At 45.7% G+C, this 23,651-nt stretch overlaps 1 protein-coding gene across 2 annotated transcripts in view; it reads right to left on the reverse strand.

The window, feature by feature from the left end:
- Positions 1 to 23,651, reverse strand: part of LOC139753811 (transcription factor hamlet-like) — a 221,447-nt gene that overhangs the window by 48,867 nt on the left and 148,929 nt on the right. For both annotated transcript variants that reach the window (XM_071670701.1, XM_071670700.1), the window contains exon 2: positions 6,415 to 6,794. In XM_071670701.1, the coding sequence (XP_071526802.1) occupies positions 6,415 to 6,794 (380 nt within the window). The remainder of the gene's footprint in view (positions 1 to 6,414; positions 6,795 to 23,651) is intronic.

Consider the following 23,651-nt stretch of genomic DNA (forward strand, 5'->3'; position numbering starts at 1 on the left):
ACAGCAACTTTTAATTTCTCTTGGGAACTCCCCATGACACACTCGACATCCCCAGAGAACTCGTCCCTTCTAAATCAGTCCACTCCAAAGATTCTTTTAAAACCCTACTCCTCTCTGTTTTTCTTTCTCACGCGCATCCCCCATCTTCCAGTCCTTCTCGTGTGGCATCCCCTTAAAGTTCATGAGGTTACGACTTAGTGTCTTGTCATTTACAGATCATATTCTGACTGGATGTGCCTCATCGGGTTTTCAACTTACCAAAGCCACATTTGCCTATCCCCTCCTGGTCGTCTTCCCCCACCCACCACACAACAGGGTGGCTACTAGACACGGTGAGAGAAGAGCACACAAGATCATCTCCCAGCTCTCTCCAGATCCATCACCTGGACCTCATGCAACACCTCGCCACCATCACCTCACCCCATCCGAAATCCCCCGTTCCCTTGTCGCAGTTTAGTGCCACATGCATCTCATGTCCATCGATCGGAGTTCGCACAAACCACTTAACACATGTGAGATAAACTACTCGCTTAATGAAACCCTTGTGTTTATGTTATGTGTATCTTCTCTCTGGTAACTTACAATATGCCACACCACCAAATCCTTTTACTTATAAAATGCATTTCATAAAGTGCATTTTTTCACCTACAATTTTCCACACGTCCACCTTGAGTTATCTAAGATATGAAATGCATCTTTTTGCTTACAGTATACCAAAGCGCCAAATCTTTCTACTTACAAAACACTTTTCTTAACTTGAAATATGAGACAATCCTCGAAAATACACGTTCTACTTGAAAATGGCATTTCTTCACTTGTAATTCGCTGAAACTCATAAACAGTGCTTTCTTTTTACTTATCATACACGCACAGTAAACAGATCCATTTTTATTTACAGTACGTCTTTGCTTCTTAAAACATTCCTTCCTCCACTTCGAATACGCCATAACCCATGACAACGCGTCTTTGAGACACCCCTCATATCAGTAACATTGCGTCACAATTCCTTGAAATACCCCTCATACGTCACAGTACGTCACATCCCTTTTTAAACACGCCCCCCACCACTGCGTAACAGTCCGTCACAACCCCATGAAATACTCATTCTCATTTGTAACAAAGCGTCACAATCCCTTAAAACACACCCCTCCCCCCCTCCTCCCATAAGTAACAGTCCGTTACATCCCTTAAAACACGCCTTTCTCATCAGAACAATACGTCACATCCATAATTACCACCAGTAACCTTGGGTCAAAAGCCATCGAAACTTCTGTCATCAGTGACAGTGCGTCACACCCTTTCAAAACACTCTCCCGTCCGTTACGTTGCGTCACAACCCCTTAAAACGAAACCCCCCTCCCGCCCTCCCTTCCCATCTGGGACAGTACGACTGTCACACCCTTTTAAATTCGCACGCCTAAAGCACGTCACACAACGCCCCAACTCTTATCCACCCACCCCATACCTCTCTCTCTCTCTCTCTCTCTCTCTCTCTCTCTCTCTCTCTCTCTCTCTCTCTCTCTCTCTCTCTCTCTCTCTCTCTCTCTCTCTCTCTCTCTCCCACTTCATCCCCCTACTGAGGGAGAAATCGGCTGTAACAAGGGCGAGAGAGGCGCTCCTTGTTTACCCATCCGTGACCTGACCTCAACAGCTGACTCTGAGACCCCTCACACACACACACACACACACACACACACACACACACACACACACACACACACACACACTCGCTCGCGCTCCGTAGTATTCTTATCCTCAATTGATAGTTAGTCCAATTTTATTGCAATTAACAAGTCAGTTCCTCTGTGGATGTTAAATTCATCCACCTCAAACTTTAGTCAAATTCAACTAACGTCTTATATTTCATTGTCGTGTGATGTGCTCCACCAATTTTAACTGTAAGGTCAGTTTTAACTCAGTTTGAACTCTTGACAGTGTATGAGATTTTAACCCGATACACAGCCACTCTCACTCAATCTTAACCGCAGTTAATGTAAAATTACTTCCGTCTTTCCTTCAGTCTTACGTTAGATATGGACAATCGTAATCTCAGAGTTAACTTGATCTCATTTTGGAAGATCTTTTAGCTTAAGGTAACCTAAACTAGTTTTCAACTCTTCAGGTTATCAGCTCTTCAGGTTACCAGAGTCACCTTCAGCCAGTATCATGTTTACGGAATGTTAATCGTAGCAGGTGTCACTGCTTGAAAATGTTAACAATGTTGATATAAGGTCACATAAACCACAGTCAGTGTTTAACTCGACCAGTGTTGGCCGGTTTTAAACCCTAGTGATAAACCACTGAGCGCAAAGGAACGACCCCTTGAGCACAACGGCAGTTACAATGAGATGTTAAGCGTCACAGGTCAAAGGCCGGCAGACCATCATGCCCAAGGGTCGTCCCTTCGTGCTCAAGGGGTCGTACCGTCGTGCTCAAGAGGTCGTGCCTTCTTGCTCAAGGGGTCGTACCGTCATGCTCAAGGGGGGGGGTCGTACCTTCGTGCTCTAGGGGTCGTATCGTGGCGCTCCAAGGTTATGCCGTCGTGCTCAGGAGGGTCGTACCGTCGTGCCCAAGAGTCGTACCTTCGTGCTCGGGAGGCGTGCCGCTTGTGTCTCCATGCCAGAGCCTTACACACCTGATCACACCCACGAGAAATCACCCAATTTGTAAAACCTTCCCCCACTAACTCTCCCTCTCCCCCGCCGCGCCCCCGCCCACCGCTACAATATGTTCCGAGATTCGCTAATGGCGCGGAAGCCAATAACCTCACTCACTGCCAGCGGACCTGTTAGTAAGCCAACGACTCAGCCAGCGAGCGGATTAGTCAGCCAACGAGCCTGTCCATCAGGCAACGAGCTTGTTAGACAGCCAACGAACTTTTCAGTCAGCCAACGAGCTTGTTAGTCAGACAACTGGTTAGATACATGGATGCTCATTCGAACATGTGGTTTGGTGAAAAGTTAGCTGGCTAACTATCCGCCCATCCATCGTCATTTCTAATCAGTCAGCTGACCAAGAGATCCATCCATTCGATAAAGTGCCTCTGTAGTGGTGCAGCTGTTCGTCATGCAGCTATGGGGAGGCAGCTGACTGGTACAGCTGTAACTGAGCGACCAGTTGAGGCACTAGTGGTTATGCAGCTGTAGTGATGCGACGGTTATGAAACACCTTTAAGGATAAATCTGCTTCGCGCACGCACGCACACACACACACACACACACACACACACACACACACACACACACACACACACACACAAGTGCCTTGAGCCTTATTCACAAAAAGAAAGGAAGAGGATGGATGGGTTGGAAACAAAGTGCTTAAGGCAGTTTAATCGTGTCAGAAATGACTGAAAGAGAGAGATGTAGCACTGAACGCAGCCTGACGGAGAGGACTGACCTGGATGTGCTAAAATGGTTTGGACGTATGGAGAGGATGAGTGAGGAAAGATTAACAGGAGGATCTATGAGTCAGATGTGGATGGAAAGAAGGGGGAGAAGGGGGTGTGACAGAAAAGGGGATGGAAGTATCGGGTGAATGAGGATTTGTGGTATCTGGGCATGTGGTAGGAGGACTTGCAACGATATGGTATACGTGGGGAAAACGTGCTATGAGTTACATAGATACACACACCCTAGGTCCAAGCGAAGTGGTCTGTTCAGAACAGAGAGAGAGAGAGAGAGAGAGAGAGAGAGAGAGAGAGAGAGAGAGAGAGAGAGAGAGAGAGAGAGAGAGAGAGAAATAAGGCTGGCAGGGTAGAGAGGAGGAGGGAGAAGATCGGGGTAATGGCCCGGAAGTGGTTTCAACACCAGATGAGCGTGTGTTCAACGAAGCCGCTGGATGGGTAGGGAGAGGCTTCTCGAGTCTCTCTCTCTCTCTCTCTCTCTCTCTCTCTCTCTCTCTCTCTCTCTCTCTCTCTCTCTCTCTCTCTCTCTCTCTCTCCTCCAACGTACATGATAACATCCTATCCATTATCCAACTGACAAGCTGTTTGATGAGATAATGAAGCCTCGCTTTAGTTGCTCGAATTAAGGGGGGACTCTTCACCGTTAAAACTGAAGGATGAAGCTTCGAAGCAGCTTCCGAAGTATCTCATCAACGTATCGAATGCTCCGATTATGCACCTGAGACCTGGAAGCAATTGAATCATAAAGATTGTTAACGTCATTTTCTGTTTAAGAGAAGGATCCGGTGGAAAAACCTCCCCCACTAAAACTAAGACCTTATAATGTGAATCAATAACTCAACTTTCGGCACATGATTTGAATCTTTCAAATCCTCAAGTGAACCATCATACATTTATCCTGCAGATCTTTTTACACACACACACACACACATGTATATATATAAATATATATATATATATATATATATATATATATATATATATATATATATATATATATATATATATCATATATATATATATATATTCATATATTCATATATATATCACATGTGGAGAGAGGATGTAAATGGTGGTTCAGGATGTGTGCAAAGAGGGTTCCGGCTTCATTCCTTGTGTCCCTCGGGAAGACAAAACCGACGGAACCTGTCGTGTTTCCCCCCCCTCCACACCTTGCTGTGAGCTGGGCAGGAGGAGGAGGAGGAGTGGGGAGAGAGAGGGAGAAGGCTGGGCGTTGTTGGAGGGTAAGTGGGGAAGATGGGTAGGGGATGTAAGCGATGAAGACAGAACGAAAGCTTTGGGTAGAGAAAGAGAGAAAGAGAAGGGAGAGTTTTAGGGGGAAGGAAAGTTTTAAGGGAAGTGATTATGAAAGAGAGGAGGCCTTTAAAGTGGAGGAAGGGGAAGGGTGAGAGTCGGATGAAGGGAGAGGGGGATTAAGGTGAGAGGAATGGGGTAACTATAAAGATATCAAAGTAGGTGAGGCACAAGAGTTAAAGTGGGAAGGAGGAGGGGGAACAAGAGTGTTTTTAGTGGGGAGGAAATAGAGATAGAGTGGAGAGGAAGAAAGGTTAAAGTCAAGATAATGGACGAGAAGGGAGTGAACGGGGGGTAAAGAATAGGGGTACGCAGGAGGGCATACGGGGGAAAGCTTAAAGTGTAGGAGATAGGGAGGTTGTTAAGGGGGGGAGATGAAGTTAACGTCTGGAAGATGGAAGGGGGCTTTAAGAGGGGGAGCAGACGGGTAGACTGGGAGAGTTCTGAAAGGGGAAAACTAGGGGAAATTCTATGGGGGGGGGGGGGATGTAGGGAAGAAATTAAAGTTCATATGAAGAGCAGAAAATACAATGAATAGGAAAGAATCAAAGCGCAACAGAAAAGAAAAAGAGAACGAAGATAGGATACGGTAAGAGACAGAAGGAGAAAAGGAGAGAGAGAGAGAGAGAGAGAGAGAGAGAGAGAGAGAGAGAGAGAGAGAGAGAGAGAGAGAGAGAGAGAGAGAGAGAGAGAGAGAGATTAATTCCTGTAGGCTTTTTGAGATCACATTTTATCGCTTTACTTTCCATCCGTCACATTTGTTCCTCCTGTGATTTCCAAGATGGAGACGCCCTGCGCTGGCTGGCTGGCTGGCTCGCCCGCCCGACCCAGCCGCCGGTAAAACATGGCCTCCCTAATGGCAGGGAGCCCAGCTTTCTGAGGCTTTCTTCGGGCTGGCGGCATCAGGGAGAGTGCCCCCCGGCCGACACAACAATGCCGCTTCGCCACAAACTTGCCACCTCGGCCAAAGAACCCACATCATTATTCCATCTGAGGCTGGGATTTTTGGAGGGAAGGAAAGCCTTCCAGTGCCCTCTCCTCCCTCCTCCCCTCTCTCGCTACCACGACGAGTGTGTGACCTGGCGCTAATGGCTGGGGCTTCCTGGAAAGCTTAATGCCTCCTGCAGACAATGGACGACCTGGCCTCCAGGACCCTGGGGGACAAAAGGACTCCAGTTTCGATTCGTGGCCACTTTAGCCCCGACGATGACACATAATGACAAGAGCCCCTCAGGTTAGACAATCCATCCCCGACCAGCACCACCACCCGCCGACGCCGCCCACAGCCTCCTCCTCCTCCTCCACCACCCTCCGCCTACCATTATACGCCTCCTTCATCCCCTGCCTCCTCCTTCCCTCCACCCACTACACTTTCCTCCTCTCCACCCACTGATTCCTACACCTTTCCTTCCATCTACCACCTCCACCCAATCATTATATCTTCCTTCTTTCCTCCACCCACTAACTTCCTCTTCCTTACGTCCACGTTGGAGGAAAAGAGTCCAAGTACATATTCTTCTTGTCTTGCTGTCGAAACTTATCACTGTTGGTTAGAGACGTGAGACGACAGTGAAGCGGTACAGTGTCCCTAGAACACAGGCCGTCACTGCTGCAGGACTCACTATTCAGGAGGATCATATATATATATATATATGTAATACGAACATAAGATTGATAGTGAATATGGTACTTACCTCCCAAGCTAGGGTAGGATCCTTGGCGTTGGCCGTCCACTTGCCCAGGAAGGGGCCGTAGCGAGTGCCGCGGCTGATGGGCTGCTTGGCCCACACACCGACGCCCACACCCGTGCCAGAGGGCCGCAGCTCCAGCTCCACGGGCACCGCCGACAGCTGCTGTGTGATGAACCTCTCAGCGGCCGCGCTGAGCTCGGCGGCGGCGCCAGCAGCGTTCATGTTGAGGTCGTGGGTGTCTGGGGTGTTGGTGGGCGTGGAGGCGCCGCGGTGTGCGTGCGGAGAAGATAGGGGGTCGCGGGGGGACACTGACCCGCCCTCCGAGTCGGCCTCGCTCAGGTCACACAGGTCACGGAAGGAACGCTCGCCTTCCTCGCCCGGGACTGGAAAAGATCAGGAATGAAGAGTGAGGTTTAAGGAAAGCATTGCTTCGTACACTCCTCTCATGAGAATCCTTTAGAGAGGAAAAGTGATATTTAAGGAAGTACTAAATTAGTGACGCAGCTTACAGAGATATCAGGGATACAATATACACCCTTGACGCCCCTGATGAAGATCTTAGGGATGCACTACATCTTTGACGCCCTTGATGAAGATTTTAGGGAAGCTCTTCATCCTTGAAGGCCCCTGATTAGGATCCTGTACAAAGGCGCCGCCCTACAGCCGTGTATCCTACAACTCTTGGATCCCAGTGACATACGTCACCGACGTACAAAGGAGAGGCGTGTGAACCCATTGCACAGCATATGCGCGACTCCCTCGCCCTCTCCCTCACACGCCAGGCGGCACACTCGACACCTCTCCTGACGTGGCCACGTCAGCGCCTCGCCCATCATAACACCAATTAACACATTCAACAGAAAATTAACCAGTAATTATATCCTCCTTAGCGGGCCCGGCCTGGGTATACTGTACATCTGGCGGGGAGGGAGTTAGGTCTAAGTGTCCCGTGTCCTACTACGTATTGTGGCGCAGCGGGACGCCGCATGCGGAGTGTAAAGCGCCTTTGTTTTAAGCCATTGTGCGCCAGTAAGGGAAGGAGGGTGCACAGGGGTGCTGGGGACGGCAACTGGGGGAGTGACACCAGGGCTAATATTGTACCACGACGGTGATTAAGTCGTTGATGGTCACGATAATGAAGGTCTTTATTAAGCTAATAGTGAGGACGACTGATGATACAGCGATGCAGGCGGGAGTGAAGGCACCGCTGGGGTGATGATAGTGATAATCATGACCCGCAGATGATGAGCCCACACACTATCACACTGGGTGAGGACAGCGTCGTGACAGTGGTTGGTTGATGGTGGACGCATCCAGCAAGCGGTACCACAAGAGATCAGCTGTCACCTTCTCCTGTTGGCCCACTTGGCCAGCTGAGGTCCTGTGGCCCACTTGGCCAGCTGAGGTATTCTCTCTCTCATATCCTCCTAATGTTCTGTTATCTCCTCACTTCTGCTCTTGCTACAGCTGTATTTGTTTTGCTCTTGCTACAGCTGTATTTGACACTGACTTTTTTTTTTACTGCTGTATCGACTGGTGTAGATAGTGCTGTCATCAGTAATTGAGAGGTTGGGCTAGAGTTGGGAGGGGGTGGATCATGTTTCGAAAACGAGAAGGTATTTTGGTTCGGCCTTTTTTTGTGTGTGGCCTGACTCAACCTGTAGGCTATGTAAGCCACTGTGTTTCTTGCCCCCTTAGCTAACCCAGCTCTCTTTTGTTTGTGTGGTCGGGCATGCGTGGGTTTTTATATCGTATAGTAACAACGATAACAGCATAAAAAAAAGGCTTTTGGAGATGACGCTTTTGTTTACAAGAGTTCTCAAATGACGTGATTAAAAAGCTGTGTAAACAGAATGATGCAGCGATGAGCCTTTTTAAGGCTTTTATGGAGGTGGCCCATAAAAGTGACTATTATTATTATTATTATTATTATTATTATTATTATTATTATTATTAGTATCATTATCATTAGTATTATCATTATCTTTATTATTATTATTATCATTATTATTATTATTATTATTATTATTATTATTATTATTATTATTATTATTATTATTATCATTATTATCATTATTATTATTATTATTATTATTATTATTATTATTGTTATTATTATTATTGTATTATCATTATCATTATCATATTATCGTTATTATCATTATTATCATTATTACTATTATCATTATTATCATAATTACCATTATTATAATTATCATTATTATTAGAATTGTTATTGTTGTTATTATCATCATTATCAGTAGTATCATTACTGATATCTATTATTACTTCTCACGTCAGGATGCCTTTCACTGGCCACCTGCAGTTTCCAGGACAAATGGACGGCCAACGCCAAGGATCATACCCTCACTTGGCAGGTAAGTGCAATATATATATATATATATATATATATATATATATATATATATATATATATATATATATATATATATATATATATATATATATATATATATCATACGTGTTTCTACATGTGTGTGTATGATGATCTACCTGTACATAAGAATATCCATTTGTATGCCTGTGGTCAAGGAGCGTGTGTGTGTGTGTGTGTGTGTGTGTGTGTGTGTGTGTGTGTGTGTGTGTACATGCCACAGTTAGAGAGAGAGAGAGAGAGAGAGAGAGAGAGAGAGAGAGAGAGAGAGAGAGAGAGAGAGAGAGAGAGAGAGAGAGAGAGACAGGGGTGTGGCAGTCATTGTGGCTCACTGGTGCACACTAGTTAAGGCTTTTGTTCCTCTTGTGATGAACACTGAGGGGCAGCAGGATGGGTGGTGACGGGACCGCCTGACCGCTCCGGGAGGAGGCGCCGCGGCAGGAGACATGATCGCACCACCGAGTCGCGATGACATATGCTGTATGCTGAGGTGGGACTTTATGCTGCCAGTACTGTGGTATGATGATGTGGGGTTGGGAATGGGAAGGTTGTTGCTATCTTGGTGCTGTCAAGGAGGCATATGCTGAGCCTCAAGGAGGCATATGCTGAGCCTCTTCTCTGCGTGTGAGATACGAGAAGAGAATCAAGAGGATCAGAGCGTATCCCTGATGTCACAAGCTTCTTATTAATGACTTCGAGGCAGTACCCTGAGACCTCGTGTGAGTACAGACCGGCACTGCTCGTTTCGTCTTGGGGGTTAGGCTGGGGTCCTTGAGACCTACTCCCGGTACACATTACACCCATGCATGTAGAACACACACACACACACACACACACACACACACACACACACACACACACACACATACACACTCGAAGACCCTGGCCAAACAAGGAAGGCCAAGTTTCGGGGCCAAGCGGTGCGCGAGGGTCTCCTCCTGGCCCTCTGGTGGTGGTGTGGTGGTGGTGGCCGGGGGGGGGGGGGGGGGGTATTTAGCCAAGAACACTCACTCCACATTGTTTACCAGGCCTGGGGCTGTGTGCGAGGACGTGTCCCAGCCTCATCCCACCAACCATCATCATCACACACACCAACATGGGACCTCCCATAATCGACTCCATCCCTCATCTTTCCAGCCTCTCCAACGCCTCTGAGACCTGAGCCATTTTCCCCCACCGTACCACGCTCTTCCTCACCACCCGGGAGCTTCCTCCTCCTCGTGGGTGTAGAGGAATAGCGAGGGAGGGAGGGGATACACGAGGTGACACGAGGTATAAATAAGGAGAGACACTGGGCAGAGCAAGGCCGTGCGTGCCTAAGAAGACGTGGGTGTTGACAGAGCCGAGGCGACCGTCTGCGGCCGTCGCTGTTCGAGACCCCGGCCACGGCATCTCTTGTTGGTTCGCTCTCCCTGATCTACCTGGCCTATCTCTCTCTCTCTCTCTCTCTCTCTCTCTCTCTCTCTCTCTCTCTCTCTCTCTCTCTCTCTCTCTCTCTCTCTCTCTCTCTCTCTCTCTCTCTCTCTCTCTCTCTCTCTTACGAGAGAGACTCCAGATGCGCCCGTCTCTCAGTGGTTCGCTCCCCTTGATCTACCTGGCTTATCTCTCCCTACCCACCGTGCGTGAGAGACTGCAGATGCATCATCTCTCAGTGGCTCGCCGCCCCTGATTTACCTGGCTTATCTCTCTCTCTCTCCCCCCCTTAGTGAGAGACTCCAGTCATTTATCACTCATTAGCTCGCCGTCCCTGATCTACCTTGGGTATCACTCCTCTCCTAAACACATCATCTCTCGTTGCCTTCTTGTCTCTGGCGTACCTGCCTTATTTGCTCCTTTGCATAACGTAGGCTTTGCCTCGCCTCTCCTCGGGGGCACCTAAATCCTCCTCTGCTCTACTCGGCTTCACCTGCTCTAATAAACAGGTTCAACTCTCGTAAGAAAAAAATATATGGTTGTAATAAGGTTCATATCTTATTGGTCATCTCTTGATTTCCAGCCTTACTTTACCTTCTTCTCGCGTCCAGTGATTAGGTTTTCAGCGCTGTTGTATGGTAGAGGTTTTGTACTGAAAAGTACAGCTTGTGTTGTACTAAGTACATTGAGTAGTCTAGTATTCTGATAATGCTATGTTACTGCACTGAAGTTGTTTTATGTACGTAGTGTACATTGTCGCACTGAATATAGATTCTTTGGGCTTCGCGAAATGTATTGTGACTTACAAAAAAAATCATAGAAACTTTAGAATCACCAATTTCTCTATATTTTTTTTTAGTAATCGTTAACTACGTCGCTAACAAAGAAAAAAGATGTATATGTGGTTTCTTGGTCTGCAGTTCGACATACGCCCACTGACATCCCTCCCCCAGAAGTATTCTCCCCCGCTCCCCTTCCACCAACTCACATGCTCCTCCCGCATCACCCCAATCCATCAACTCGGTTTTTTTTTCCAAAAATTTCTTAACTGTATCTCAAATTTTTTTCCCTCTTCAATCAATGAACCTCTTGATTTTGTCGCTGATATTGCTGTCATTCTTCATCTTTCGAGAGAGAGAGAGAGAGAGAGAGAGAGAGAGAGAGAGAGAGAGAGAGAGAGAGAGAGAGAGAGAGAGAGAGACATTATGACGAACTTCACAAGACCACACGCTTGAGGATATACGTACTCCAAGTCCCTTATACAACTTGCGTATGATAGTGTTTATAACAGCTGACAACTCTCTGAGCATCAGCCAGATGAGAATTACACGGGACATGGGGGGGGAGGCTTCGCTGTGTGTACCTAGATCATCATCATCATCATCATCATCATTCAGGGGGGCGCTTGCTGGACGGAGGCCGCGTTCAGCTGGCTAGTCTAACCCCAGGGCCTTTGTTGGTTATTTTCCATTTCCCTCCCTCCGCTAGACCTTTAGGTTGAACGCTCAAATGTACCGTCGATGGAACGCGACGTTCCCTTAACAACTGCAGGACGTGAGAACTCTTAACATGTTTGAGTTGTAGGTTATATATATATATATATATATATATATATATATATATATATATATATATATATATATATATATATATATATATATATGGATGTTTATGGATGGGGTTGTTAGGGAGGTAAATGCAAGAGTCTTGGAAAGAGGGGCAAGTATGAAGTCTGTTGGGGATGAGAGAGCTTGGGAAGTGAGTCAGTTGTTGTTCGCTGATGATACAGCGCTGGTGGCGGGTTCATGTGAGAAACTGCAGAAGCTGGTGACGGAGTTTGATAAAGTGTGTGGAAGAAGAAAGTTAAGAGTAAATGTGAATAAGAGCAAGGTTATTAGGTACAGTAGGGTTGAGGGTCAAGTCAATTGGGAGGTGAGTTTGAATGGTGAAAAACTGGAGGAAGTGAAGTGTTTTAGATATCTGGGAGTGGATCTGTCAGCGGATGGAACCATGGAAGCGGAAGTGGATCATAGGGTGGGGGAGGGGGCGAAATTTTGGGAGCCTTGAAAAATGTGTGGAAGTCGAGAACATTATCCCGGAAAGCAAAAATGGGTATGTTTGAAGGAATAGTAGTTCCAACAATGTTGTATGGTTGCGAGGCGTGGGCTATGGATAGAGTTGTGCGCAGGAGGATGGATGTGCTGGAAATGAGATGTTTGAGGATAATGTGTGGTGTGAGGTGGTTTGATCGAGTAAGTAACGTAAGGGTAAGAGAGATGTGTGGAAATAAAAAGAGCGTGGTTGAGAGAGCAGAAGAGGGTGTTTTAAAATGGTTTGGGCACATGGAGAGAATGAGTGAGGAAAGATTGACCAAGAGGATATATGTGTCGGAGGTGGAGGGAACGAGGAGAAGAGGGAGACCAAATTGGAGGTGGAAAGATGGAGTGAAAAAGATTTTGTGTGATCGGGGCCTGAACATGCAGGAGGGTGAAAGGAGGGCAAGGAATAGAGTGAATTGGAGCGATGTGGTATACAGGGGTTGACGTGCTGTCAGTGGATTGAATCAGGGCATGTGAAGCGTCCGGGGTAAACCATGGAAAGCTGTGTAGGTATGTATATTTGTGTGTGTGGACGTGTGTATGTACATGTGTATGGGGGGGGTTGGGCCATTTCTTTCGTCTGTTTCCTTGCGCTACCTCGCAAACGCGGGAGACAGCGACAAAGTATAAAAAAAAAAAAAAAAAAATATATATATATATATATATATATATATATATATATATATATATATATATATATCCCTGGGGATAGGGGATTAAGAATACTTCCCACGTATTCCCTGCGTGTCGTAGAAGGCGACTAAAAGGGGAAGGAGCGGGGGGCTGGAAATCCTCCCCTCTCATTTTTTTTTTTCTAAATTTTCCAAAAGAAGGAACAGAGGGGGCCAGTTGAGGATATTCCAAAAAAGTCCCAGTCCTCTGTTCTTAACGCTACCTCGCTAACGCGGGAAATGGCGAATAGTTTAAAAGAAAAAAGAAAAAGATATATATATATATATATATATATATATATATATATATATATATATACATATATATATATATATATATATATATATATATATATATATATATATATTTGTAATCAATATAATCATTGTACAACCCAGGAACCCCACCACACCCGTACCCCCCTTGCAGGTCAAAGGCTGCGCTAAACCCAGTAGCAGAGTAGGATGGACTCCTTCGAAGCGGATAGTTCTTGGACGAGACTGTGCTTCCCTTTCGTTCACTGACGATGATACAACTTCGATAATGGTGATACTTCACTCGCGGTATAACGTCAGGCGGGGGGAATCCGGTAACACACACACACACACACACACACACACACATACACATATATATATATATATATATATATATATATATATATATATATATATATATATATATATATATATATATATATATATATATATATATATATATATATATATATATATATTGTCCAATACAATCGCATGTTTACCAAATGGCGTCCTAGCTTCGTCTCTTCGATTTTTATCAACTGACTTATATTTCTCTCTTGTGTCTCCTCTGATGATGTGATTATTACGCGAAAGTGCACTTGGGAACTTATCGTGCTTCGTTTTCCCCGTGGACTCATAGGAGTATATATATATATATATATATATATATATATATATATATATATATATTTCTTTCTTTCATACTATTCGCCATTTCCCGCGTCAGCGAGGTAGCGTTAAGAACAGAGGACTGGGCCTCTGAGGAAACATCCTCATTCAGCCCCCTTCTCTGTACCTTCCTTTGGAAAAAAAAAAAAAAAGAGAGGGGAGGATTTCCAGCCCCCCGCTCCCTTCCCTTTTAGTCGCCTTCTACGACACGCAGGGAATACGTGGGAAGTATTCTTTCTCCCCTATCCCCAGGGATATAATATATATATATATATATATATATATATATATATATATATATATATATATATATATATATATATATATATATATATAGTCAACATCGCATTGGCGAATAGGTTTAACGCAGAACTTAGAAAAACCGTTATAATATAACACTAGGCACTGATACGATACTTTGATAAGGTTTATCATGATAACTGATGATTAATGACAGGAGATATATGTGCGTGTGGCAACGAGGAGTAACATAGTGATGATACACCGTCGTGATCAACGAGGAGTAAGAGAGTGATGATATGCCGTCGTGATCAACGAGGAGTAAGATAGTGATGATACACCGTCGTGATCAACGAGGAGTAAGAGAGTGATGATACACCGTCGTGATCAACGAGGAGTAACATAGTGATGATACGCCGTCGTGATCAACGAGGAGTAACATAGTGATGATACACCGTCGTGATCAACGAGGAGTAAGAGAGTGATGATATGCCGTCGTGATCAACGAGGAGTAACATAGTGATGATACACCGTCGTGATCAACGAGGAGTAAGAGAGTGATGATATGCCGTCGTGATCAACGAGGAGTAAGATAGTGATGATAGATGCTAATGGAAATACCCAAGTGGCAACAGCCGGGTTGAGGCGACGCTGCCAAAAGAAGTGGAAATCCTGGGGTAATAAAAGCTGATAAACGGCCTTACTGATGGTACAACACGGGGAATAACAAGTTTGTCAAAGGTTCCGTCTGGCGTTATCGCAAGACCCTGGCGAGATTGATGGCTGTTGTCGAGACGTGGGACACTCGGACGAGTCTCTCTTGTGAGGAGAGAGAGAGAGAGAGAGAGAGAGAGAGAGAGAGAGAGAGAGAGAGAGAGAGAGAGAGAGAGAGAGAGAGAAGGTTCGTCCTCCGCCTTCGCATGGTGACTTAGGGAGCGTCGCTGAGCAGGTGTGGAGGAGTCGTGTGCGTCGTGGAAGTCGCTCGAAGTCGTTCTCGTTGAGTAATGGATGGGATGGTGTTTCTTAGGTGGGGTTGGGGGGTAAGGTTGTGAACGTGTCGGGGTTGTGATAGGACTTGGTTATTCGTAGCAGTCGTGGGTAGCAGTAACAATAGATCATAAGGCATCGAGAAGTCGTTTTTTTTTTTTTCGGGTGGTCAGGGTCGTTGTCGCGAAGCGGAGTGTCGTTGTGGAGCGGCGAAGGGTCTTTTTTTTTCTTTTTTTTGTCGTTCGGGTGGTCTGGGTGTCGTTCTTGGGGTGGCAAAGTGTTGGTCTTTTTCGGGTGGCGAGGGGTCACTCAAAGTTGGTGGTGGCGAGGGGTCTAAGCGGTGTTGGGCGAGGACCCTCCCGTACCATCTGTGGCGAGGAAGCAGCGAGTTTTACGTCGCCAGATCTGCGCTGATGCGACGGACGGGTCTCCCAGGTGGCCGGGGGGAGGTTACAGACATGCCCGTGGCTGACACGGCATTAATGTCCGCTTATGCCCCGTACGTCGGCGGCGCCTTTGTTCCCCGCTATCAAACGACCCCGACCACCTCGTTGGTTCGTCAGGCCATCCGCACATCTGGGTCTCGCGCCGATGACGGAAGGCCCTTTTATGTGGGGGCGAGGACTGCCTGTTGCCCCGGACCGTGGGGGTGGAGTGCACTTGTCACAGGGGTGAGCCAGGGGGCCTCGGTGGCTGGACGAGGTGGGGGCGTCCCGGTGGAATGGTGCTAGGGTGAAGAGGGAGGGGGGACTTGCCGATGCACTTAAGGGCGAGGGAAGGGTTGGTTAATGATAGATAATGATAATTAACGATCATTCAACTTGAATGGTCTGTAAACCAAAGGCTGCTCCTCCCGCTCCACGCCATTTGCCTCAGCGCGCACCAAGCTGTTCCGCCGACGGAGAGGTGTTGCTCGGTAGCGCTCCAAGGCGGGGGAGTCGCGGTGCCTTCTGTTAGCATACTTTGGGTGGTAGGGAAACCTTCCACATCCCCGACCCTCCTCCCACGCCCCACCGTGTTGCCCAATATCAGGTCACGAGCGACACGCGGTCACGCCTTATCATCTTCACATGTTACCTCGATCTGCTGGTGAATCATCACCCCTCACTCGGGCCCATTTCTGATGAAAGGGGAAGTAAAGTGCGTGAGAAAGAGAAAACTACCAGTCACAACCCCTCAAGGGTTCGTAGATCCGACTCTTTAAACAAAAAATGGGAAGGTTATGTTAAGAGGGAGAGACATAAAGAGGAGGAAGAGATTCCACAATAATTCAGTTCGAATATGTGAAAAAGGTATGATAAGAGTCAAGTCCCCGTGTGACTGGTCTCCACACCATCACGTCAGACCGAAAAGGGTACTTAAAGAGAGGTTATGACGAGGTAACGAAGCTGTTGGCTTTTGATTCCATTTAATTGAGGTAAGGAAAGATCCACTCCAAGATTCGTCGTCAGTACTCCTCACTGAGGCAAATAAAGCGCTATTGATATGAAAAGCAACAACTGATTATTAGAAAAATGATTTCGCCTTGTGTGTGTGTGTGTGTGTGTGTGTGTGTGTGTGTGTGTGTGTGTGTGTGTGTGTGTGTGAACATACCTGTGTATGTATCAGTCATGTATAAAAAAAAAAGTCAAAAATGATCTGTGGTGTCTTCATGACCTTCTGCGCCATGTTCATATCCTGCGCTGCCTTCATAACCTTCTTCGCTGTATTGATAACCTTCTGCGCTGTATTGATAGCCTTCTGCGCTGCATTCATAATCTTCTGCGCTGCATTCACAACCTTCTGCGCTGCATTCATAACCATCTACACTGCGTTCATAACCTTCTGCACTGTATTGATAACCTGCGCTGTATTCATAACCTTCTGCGCTGTATTCATAACCTGCGCTGCCTTCATAACCTTCTGTGCTGTATTCATAACCTTCTGCGCTGTATTCATAACCTTCTGCGCTGCCTTCATAACCTTCTGCGCTGCCCTCAGAACCTCCTGAGTGTCAGGGGGAGAGGGAGGAGAAAGGCGTCAGCACCATGGACACAGCTCAGACCGTACGTTATTTACGTTATTTAATGTCGAGTGTCGTGTTTTGTGCTGGCGAATTTTAATGACGTAGGAAGCGGCGTCAGCGCCAGTTCAGCGGTCGGATCATGAAAATACCATTGATAATGTCGAGCCAGAGAGGCTGTGTGTGTGTGTGTGTGTGTGTGTGTGTGTGTGTGTGTGTGTGTGGAGGGGGGGAGGGAGTTAAGTTGGGCGCCAGAGAATGAGGGACCGTTTTCCGTTTACTTGAGGATATGTTATCAACAACGTCTAAAGTGATGAAGAAAATGCGAGATGAATGAATCATATAATTGCGTGAATATGTTATTAACTACAGAAGGTAAATAGTCGGGGATAGTTATCGTTTTATTGTTATTATTATCATTATTGTTATGTCATTCTCGGACCCCCCTTCACTGCGGTCCCCCGCAGATTCGACGTGGGAGGAGCATGGTAAGGTGGGCTTCTTTGTGACGAGGAAAGATCTGCACGATTCTTTACCGTCCGCTGACGATGATTCAGCTTCACCAATGGTGATCTCTCGCTCGCGGTGTTACCAGTTGTAGGCGGAGTTCACTCACACTACATACACATGCTTCTCAGTTCACCCAGGACCTTAAACCCCCGTCTCTTACCCTTCAGCCTCCATGATTCCATCAGGTGCCACGTCCACCCACTGGTACCTGAAGCACTCCACTTTTTCCTCATTTAAAGTCACACTCAAACCCGTCTCACCCACAGCCTCCTGTTGCGCCTTACTTACGTTCACATTTACCCTCAGTTCTCTCCTTTTACACGCTCTCCTATACTCTTGTCACTTGCCTCTAGAGTTGTCTACAGTCTGCATACGACAACAGACTCGCATCCCAGGACCCCTGCCCCATCATACTACATACCTCCTATTTGCTCCAAGACCCTTGCATTTCACCGGCCCGTTCATGGACAGATTAAACAGCCATGGTGACATCACGTGTCCTCGTTGCAAAACCAATTTTACAGGGTACCCTTCTTCCCTACTACTAACGCACATGCTTTTATCTGTGAGTACAAATTCCTTATTGCATTTACATAAGATAATGTATCTTTATTAACACAGCCATGCGCTGTCTGCAGATCCCCAAATGCCACATATAAGCCACTTTCTTTCTACCAAGTATTTATCACACAAATTCGTCGGTGCAGAGACCTGGTCCCTATATCATCTACCACTCTGGAATCCAAAACTGCTCCTCCTTAATCAGCTCATCTGCTCACGACATCACCTCCTCAATCCCCACTCTCCCATGTACCTTGCGAAACATACTCAACACAATTACACCTCAGTAATTCGAACATTTAAATTTAACCCCCCCCCCTTGCCTTTATACGAGGATCACTTATACGTGCACTTCGCCAGTCCTTAGGCACCTCAGCTTGGGCCATTCACCTGGTGAACAGCCTGACTAACCATTCAACGACACACGTCCTCCCCTCCCTTAAGAATCTCAACTGCAATCCCATCCAATTCTGACATTTTGCCTCACTTCATCCTGCGCAGGGCTTTCACTGCCTCCTCTCTTTTCACCGCTCCATTCGCCATGACTCTCACTCCGAATACCACCTTGTCCCCCCCCCCCCCCCCCCCACACACACACACACACACAAACACACACAGAGTCTTGCCGCCCTATCATCTAACACATTCAGCAGTCCTTCAAAATATCAATTTCTTCTATCTTTAGCATATCGTTCGTCTGTTACTACTTCTCCATTCACTCACATTTCCTCTCATATATATATATATATATATATATATATATATATATATATATATATATATATATATATATATATATATATGTATATATATATATATATATATATATATATATATATATATATATATATATGTATATATATGTATGACAGTTGGACACTTATCGCTGGATGACCTGACAGTCATACTGATTATGAGGTTGACATTTGCAGTCATCACCCCAAGAGCCCTGGTAACTGTGGGGTAAACTTTCCACTCATCTACCCTACAGGGCGTCGGGCGCTGGTTCCCACCCCCTTCTGTAGCAGCCCTACCTTTTAATCTCCCCAGGAGGTGTTTTTCTTCCATTCCTTTGGTGAGCCCCATAAAAATACACGGGTATTAAAAACCACCTCTTTTTTTCTTTCTTTCTTTCTTCCCTCCTTCCCATTCAAGCGTAGCGTCGGATCGTACCCTTAACCTGAAGCGAATTATAGATCGTTTCCGAAGTTCAGAGCGACAGGTATTTTTACCTCAAATGAGAACTGCAGGTCGCAGGATCTAAAATATATATAAGCTTTGAACAGCTTCAGAAAAAAAAAGCGTTCTGTATTTACGTAGTGCAATTAAGAGCCTGTGTAGGGAACTCGGGCAAGAATTCCTATCTCTGTAGGTTTAGTTTTCAGTCGTGAAATCTTTGTTTGTATAAATGTGACAGAATATATATATACACCATAAACACTGTTGTTTATAATATGAAGCTTTCGCTCCAGCTTAAACTGTTGTTGTCACGTTGTCCTGAAGGCTTATGTGACCACCAGATAAGGACCAGTGACTTTCAATGATGCAGTAAGATACATGGCGATAAAGTCCGTTGTTGCTGAACGCAGAGAAACCAGAGCGCAGGTTCGACTCTCGGGCGTGATGTGGAGGTCAAGGGGTGACCTGCTTTCGGTAAGGGATGCTGAAGCGCTCGTCAGTATCAGTCAGCATAAGCATGTTTGCATGATCAAACGTCGGAAACATAGTCGTGCATGACTGACGTTTTGGTGGGATGCTGAGGCGCTCATGAATAGGAAAACCCGTGCAGGAGGTTGTACGTCGGACGGCACAGCAAACAGTAGCTGAGGAATGAACCCTGACGTAAACCTTCACCCGGGAGGGGATGAGGCACAAGGACGTGGACATGGACGCCAAGGGCAGTGCTATATAGTTAGTCCTCTCCTTCGTATCGGCGAACTGAAAACCGCATCGCGCGAAGTTGTGTGGACAGGGAAGGTGAATGGGCTGTCCCTGTGGAGGTCGGGTGTCTTGGACGCGTTATCACGAAGTTAATGTTAACTTTGCTTGCAGAGAACCTAAGATAGGACGCTACGTCACTACGCTAACGTAGCTTTCGTTGCTGAATTTGGGATCTGAACGGTACATCAAGAAGCTAAGTTAGCTGTGCTTGCAGAACGCGGGGACTGGACGCGCCCTCGGGAGGCTAAATTAGCTTCTGTTGCGAAACTCTGGGTCCAGATGCTTCCCCGGGGCAGCTACTCTAACTCTGCGGGCGGAGTTCGATCCAGTGATCGATCAGACGACGCTGCAGGAAAAAAGTGCAAGAGGAATTCCTGACAGCCAGGGGGGTGGGTGGCCATTGTCGACTTCCTTTTATCTTTACACCACCGCAGGTGACGACCTGGTAAATCTATACTTGACGGAGAAAGCAAATTCCTTAGCTATACCTCCCTCCCTCCCTCCCATCATCCCACCGCCGCCCCATCCACCTCTCCTTTTAGCATACCTTTACCCTCTGCAGACTACTACCCTTCTTTGAAAAGTATTTGACCCTTCTGCCAACTGTTATCCTCTGTGAACTATCACCATCCCCCCACCCCCAACCCTTCCTTTTGAAACCAGTTATTCTGTCTGTGACTCTTATATTTGACTGATGCCAGTCTGAGAATTGTGTCAGTGTTGACTTCACTTTTTGATGTATATATTTATATATATATATATATATATATATATATATATATATATATATATATATATATATATATATATATATATATACATATTTACGTCGATCATATCTTTTTTCTTCACAATTACGGCAATTCTGGTTGATAGATGTGATGGCTATGACGATTTTTACGACCAGGTAAACTGGCACAAAGTCCTTTTGACAGATACGTATTATCAAAAGTCTTATATATCTTGTGTATCTAAAGTGTGGGAGAATAATTGGATCATTCTATATTAGTCTCTGTTCACCTCAGGAGACTTACAAGTCTTCAAAAATCTCGCATTGTATTTGAAAATTTCATGTTCAGATCCCTCAAGTCTACTTTGGGTATACTTGCTTCATAACCTGATCCCTTAAGTAAACTTAAGGTATACCTGCTTTATAACCTTGATCCCTCAGATATACTTTGGGTATACCTGCTTAATAACATGATCCCTTAGGTAAACTTAAAGTATACCTGCTTCATAACCTGATCCCTCAAATATACTTTGGATATACCTGCTTAATAACCTGATCCCTTAGGTAATCTTAAGGTATACCTGCTTGATAACCTGATCCCTCAGGTATACTTTGTGTATACCTGCTTAATAACTTGATCGCTTAGGTAAACTTAAAGTATACCTGCTTAATAACCAGCTAAGTAGACTATATGATACTGGGAAAATCCTGGATTCAGACTAGAACACCCAGTCATGTCTAAAACCTTCTATACGTCTGAAAATTCACTAGCGATTTTCTAATAGTAAAGATCTACAGTTAGCTCCGAGTTTCCCGAATCTTTTTTTTTTCTTTGTCAAATGTTTCTTATAGACGTTCTCTCACTCTTGATCACACACCCTGACATATAGCAGCTCACTGTGTTATATCCTCACTTCATCGTTTTCTCCCGCGTTCGCTGCTAATCAGTTCCTGGACACAGCTTCTGAAATTACCCCTCCTCCTTCTTTTTTCCCTTCCCCCCTCCACCTCCCCTCCCCTGTCATCTGCACATCCTTGGAACGTGTCATGGTGTGTGTTCTCTTACATCACCTCTTCCATCTTCTCTGTCTTGCCATGGGATCCTCAGCCTCTACCCGGGCTCGTGTATCTTGGTGTATATCGCTTGAATGGTGATTCATCCATCTATCTCTTGCACTGTGTGTGTGTGTGAGCGTACGCACATCCGTTTTCCATTTCATTGGTATGTATCATTATATCAGTGTTCTACTCTCTCTCTCTCGATATATATATATATATATATATATATATATATATATATATATATATATATATATATATATATATATATATATATGCTCTGTGGAAGGTATTAAGAATATATGGTGTGGGAGGCAAGTTGTTAGAAGCAGTGAAAAGTTTTTATCGAGGATGTAAGGCATGTGTACGTGTAGGAAGAGAGGAAAGTGATTGGTTCTCAGTGAATGTAGGTTTGCGGCAGGGGTGTGTGATGTCTCCATGGTTGTTTAATTTGTTTATGGATGGGGTTGTTAGGGAGGTAAATGCAAGAGTCCTGGAAAGAGGGGCAAGTATGAAGTCTGTTGGGGATGAGAGAGCTTGGGAAGTGAGTCAGTTGTTGTTCGCTGATGATACAGCGCTGGTGGCTGATTCATGTGAGAAACTGCAGAAGCTGGTGACTGAGTTTGGTAAAGTGTGTGGAAGAAGAAAGTTAAGAGTAAATGTGAATAAGAGCAAGGTTATTAGGTACAGTAGGGTTGAGGGTCAAGTCAATTGGGAGGTGAGTTTGAATGGAGAAAAACTGGAGGAAGTGAAGTGTTTTAGATATCTGGGAGTGGATCTGTCAGCGGATGGAACCATGGAAGCGGAAGTGGATCATAGGGTGGGGGAGGGGGCGAAAATTTTGGGAGCCTTGAAAAATGTGTGGAAGTCGAGAACATTATCTCGGAAAGCAAAAATGGGTATGTTTGAAGGAATAGTGGTTCCAACAATGTTGTATGGTTGCGAGGCGTGGGCTATGGATAGAGTTGTGCGCAGGAGGATGGATGTGCTGGAAATGAGATGTTTGAGGACAATGTGTGGTGTGAGGTGGTTTGATCGAGTAAGTAACGTAAGGGTAAGAGAGATGTGTGGAAATAAAAAGAGCGTGGTTGAGAGAGCAGAAGAGGGTGTTTTGAAATGGTTTGGGCACATGGAGAGAATGAGTGAGGAAAGATTGACCAAGAGGATATATGTGTCGGAGGTGGAGGGAACGAGGAGAAGAGGGAGACCAAATTGGAGGTGGAAAGATGGAGTGAAAAAGATTTTGTGTGATCGGGGCCTGAACATGCAGGAGGGTGAAAGGAGGGCAAGGAATAGAGTGAATTGGAGCGATGTGGTATACAGGGGTTGACGTGCTGTCAGTGGATTGAATCAAGGCATGTGAAGCGTCTGGGGTAAACCATGGAAAGCTGTGTAGGTATGTATATTTGCGTGTGTGGACGTGTGTATGTACGTGTGTATGGGGGTTGGGCCATTTCTTTCGTCTGTTTCCTCGCGCTACCTCGCAAACGCGGGAGACAGCGACAAAGTATAAAAAAAAAAAAAAAAAAAAAAAAAATATATATATATATATCGATTACAGCCTCACGCTCCATTTTCTTCATTATATGACCATACGGATTTTCGCCACCAAGTCCTGACGTTCTTCTACGTTACATTGCATCCAAAATATCATAGAATTGTTCGCTGTATAACCACGACTCACATGGCGGTCCAGTTCGTT

This window comes from Panulirus ornatus, chromosome 15, assembly GCF_036320965.1.
Source record: "Panulirus ornatus isolate Po-2019 chromosome 15, ASM3632096v1, whole genome shotgun sequence".
In the NCBI taxonomy this organism is placed as follows: domain Eukaryota; kingdom Metazoa; phylum Arthropoda; class Malacostraca; order Decapoda; family Palinuridae; genus Panulirus; species Panulirus ornatus.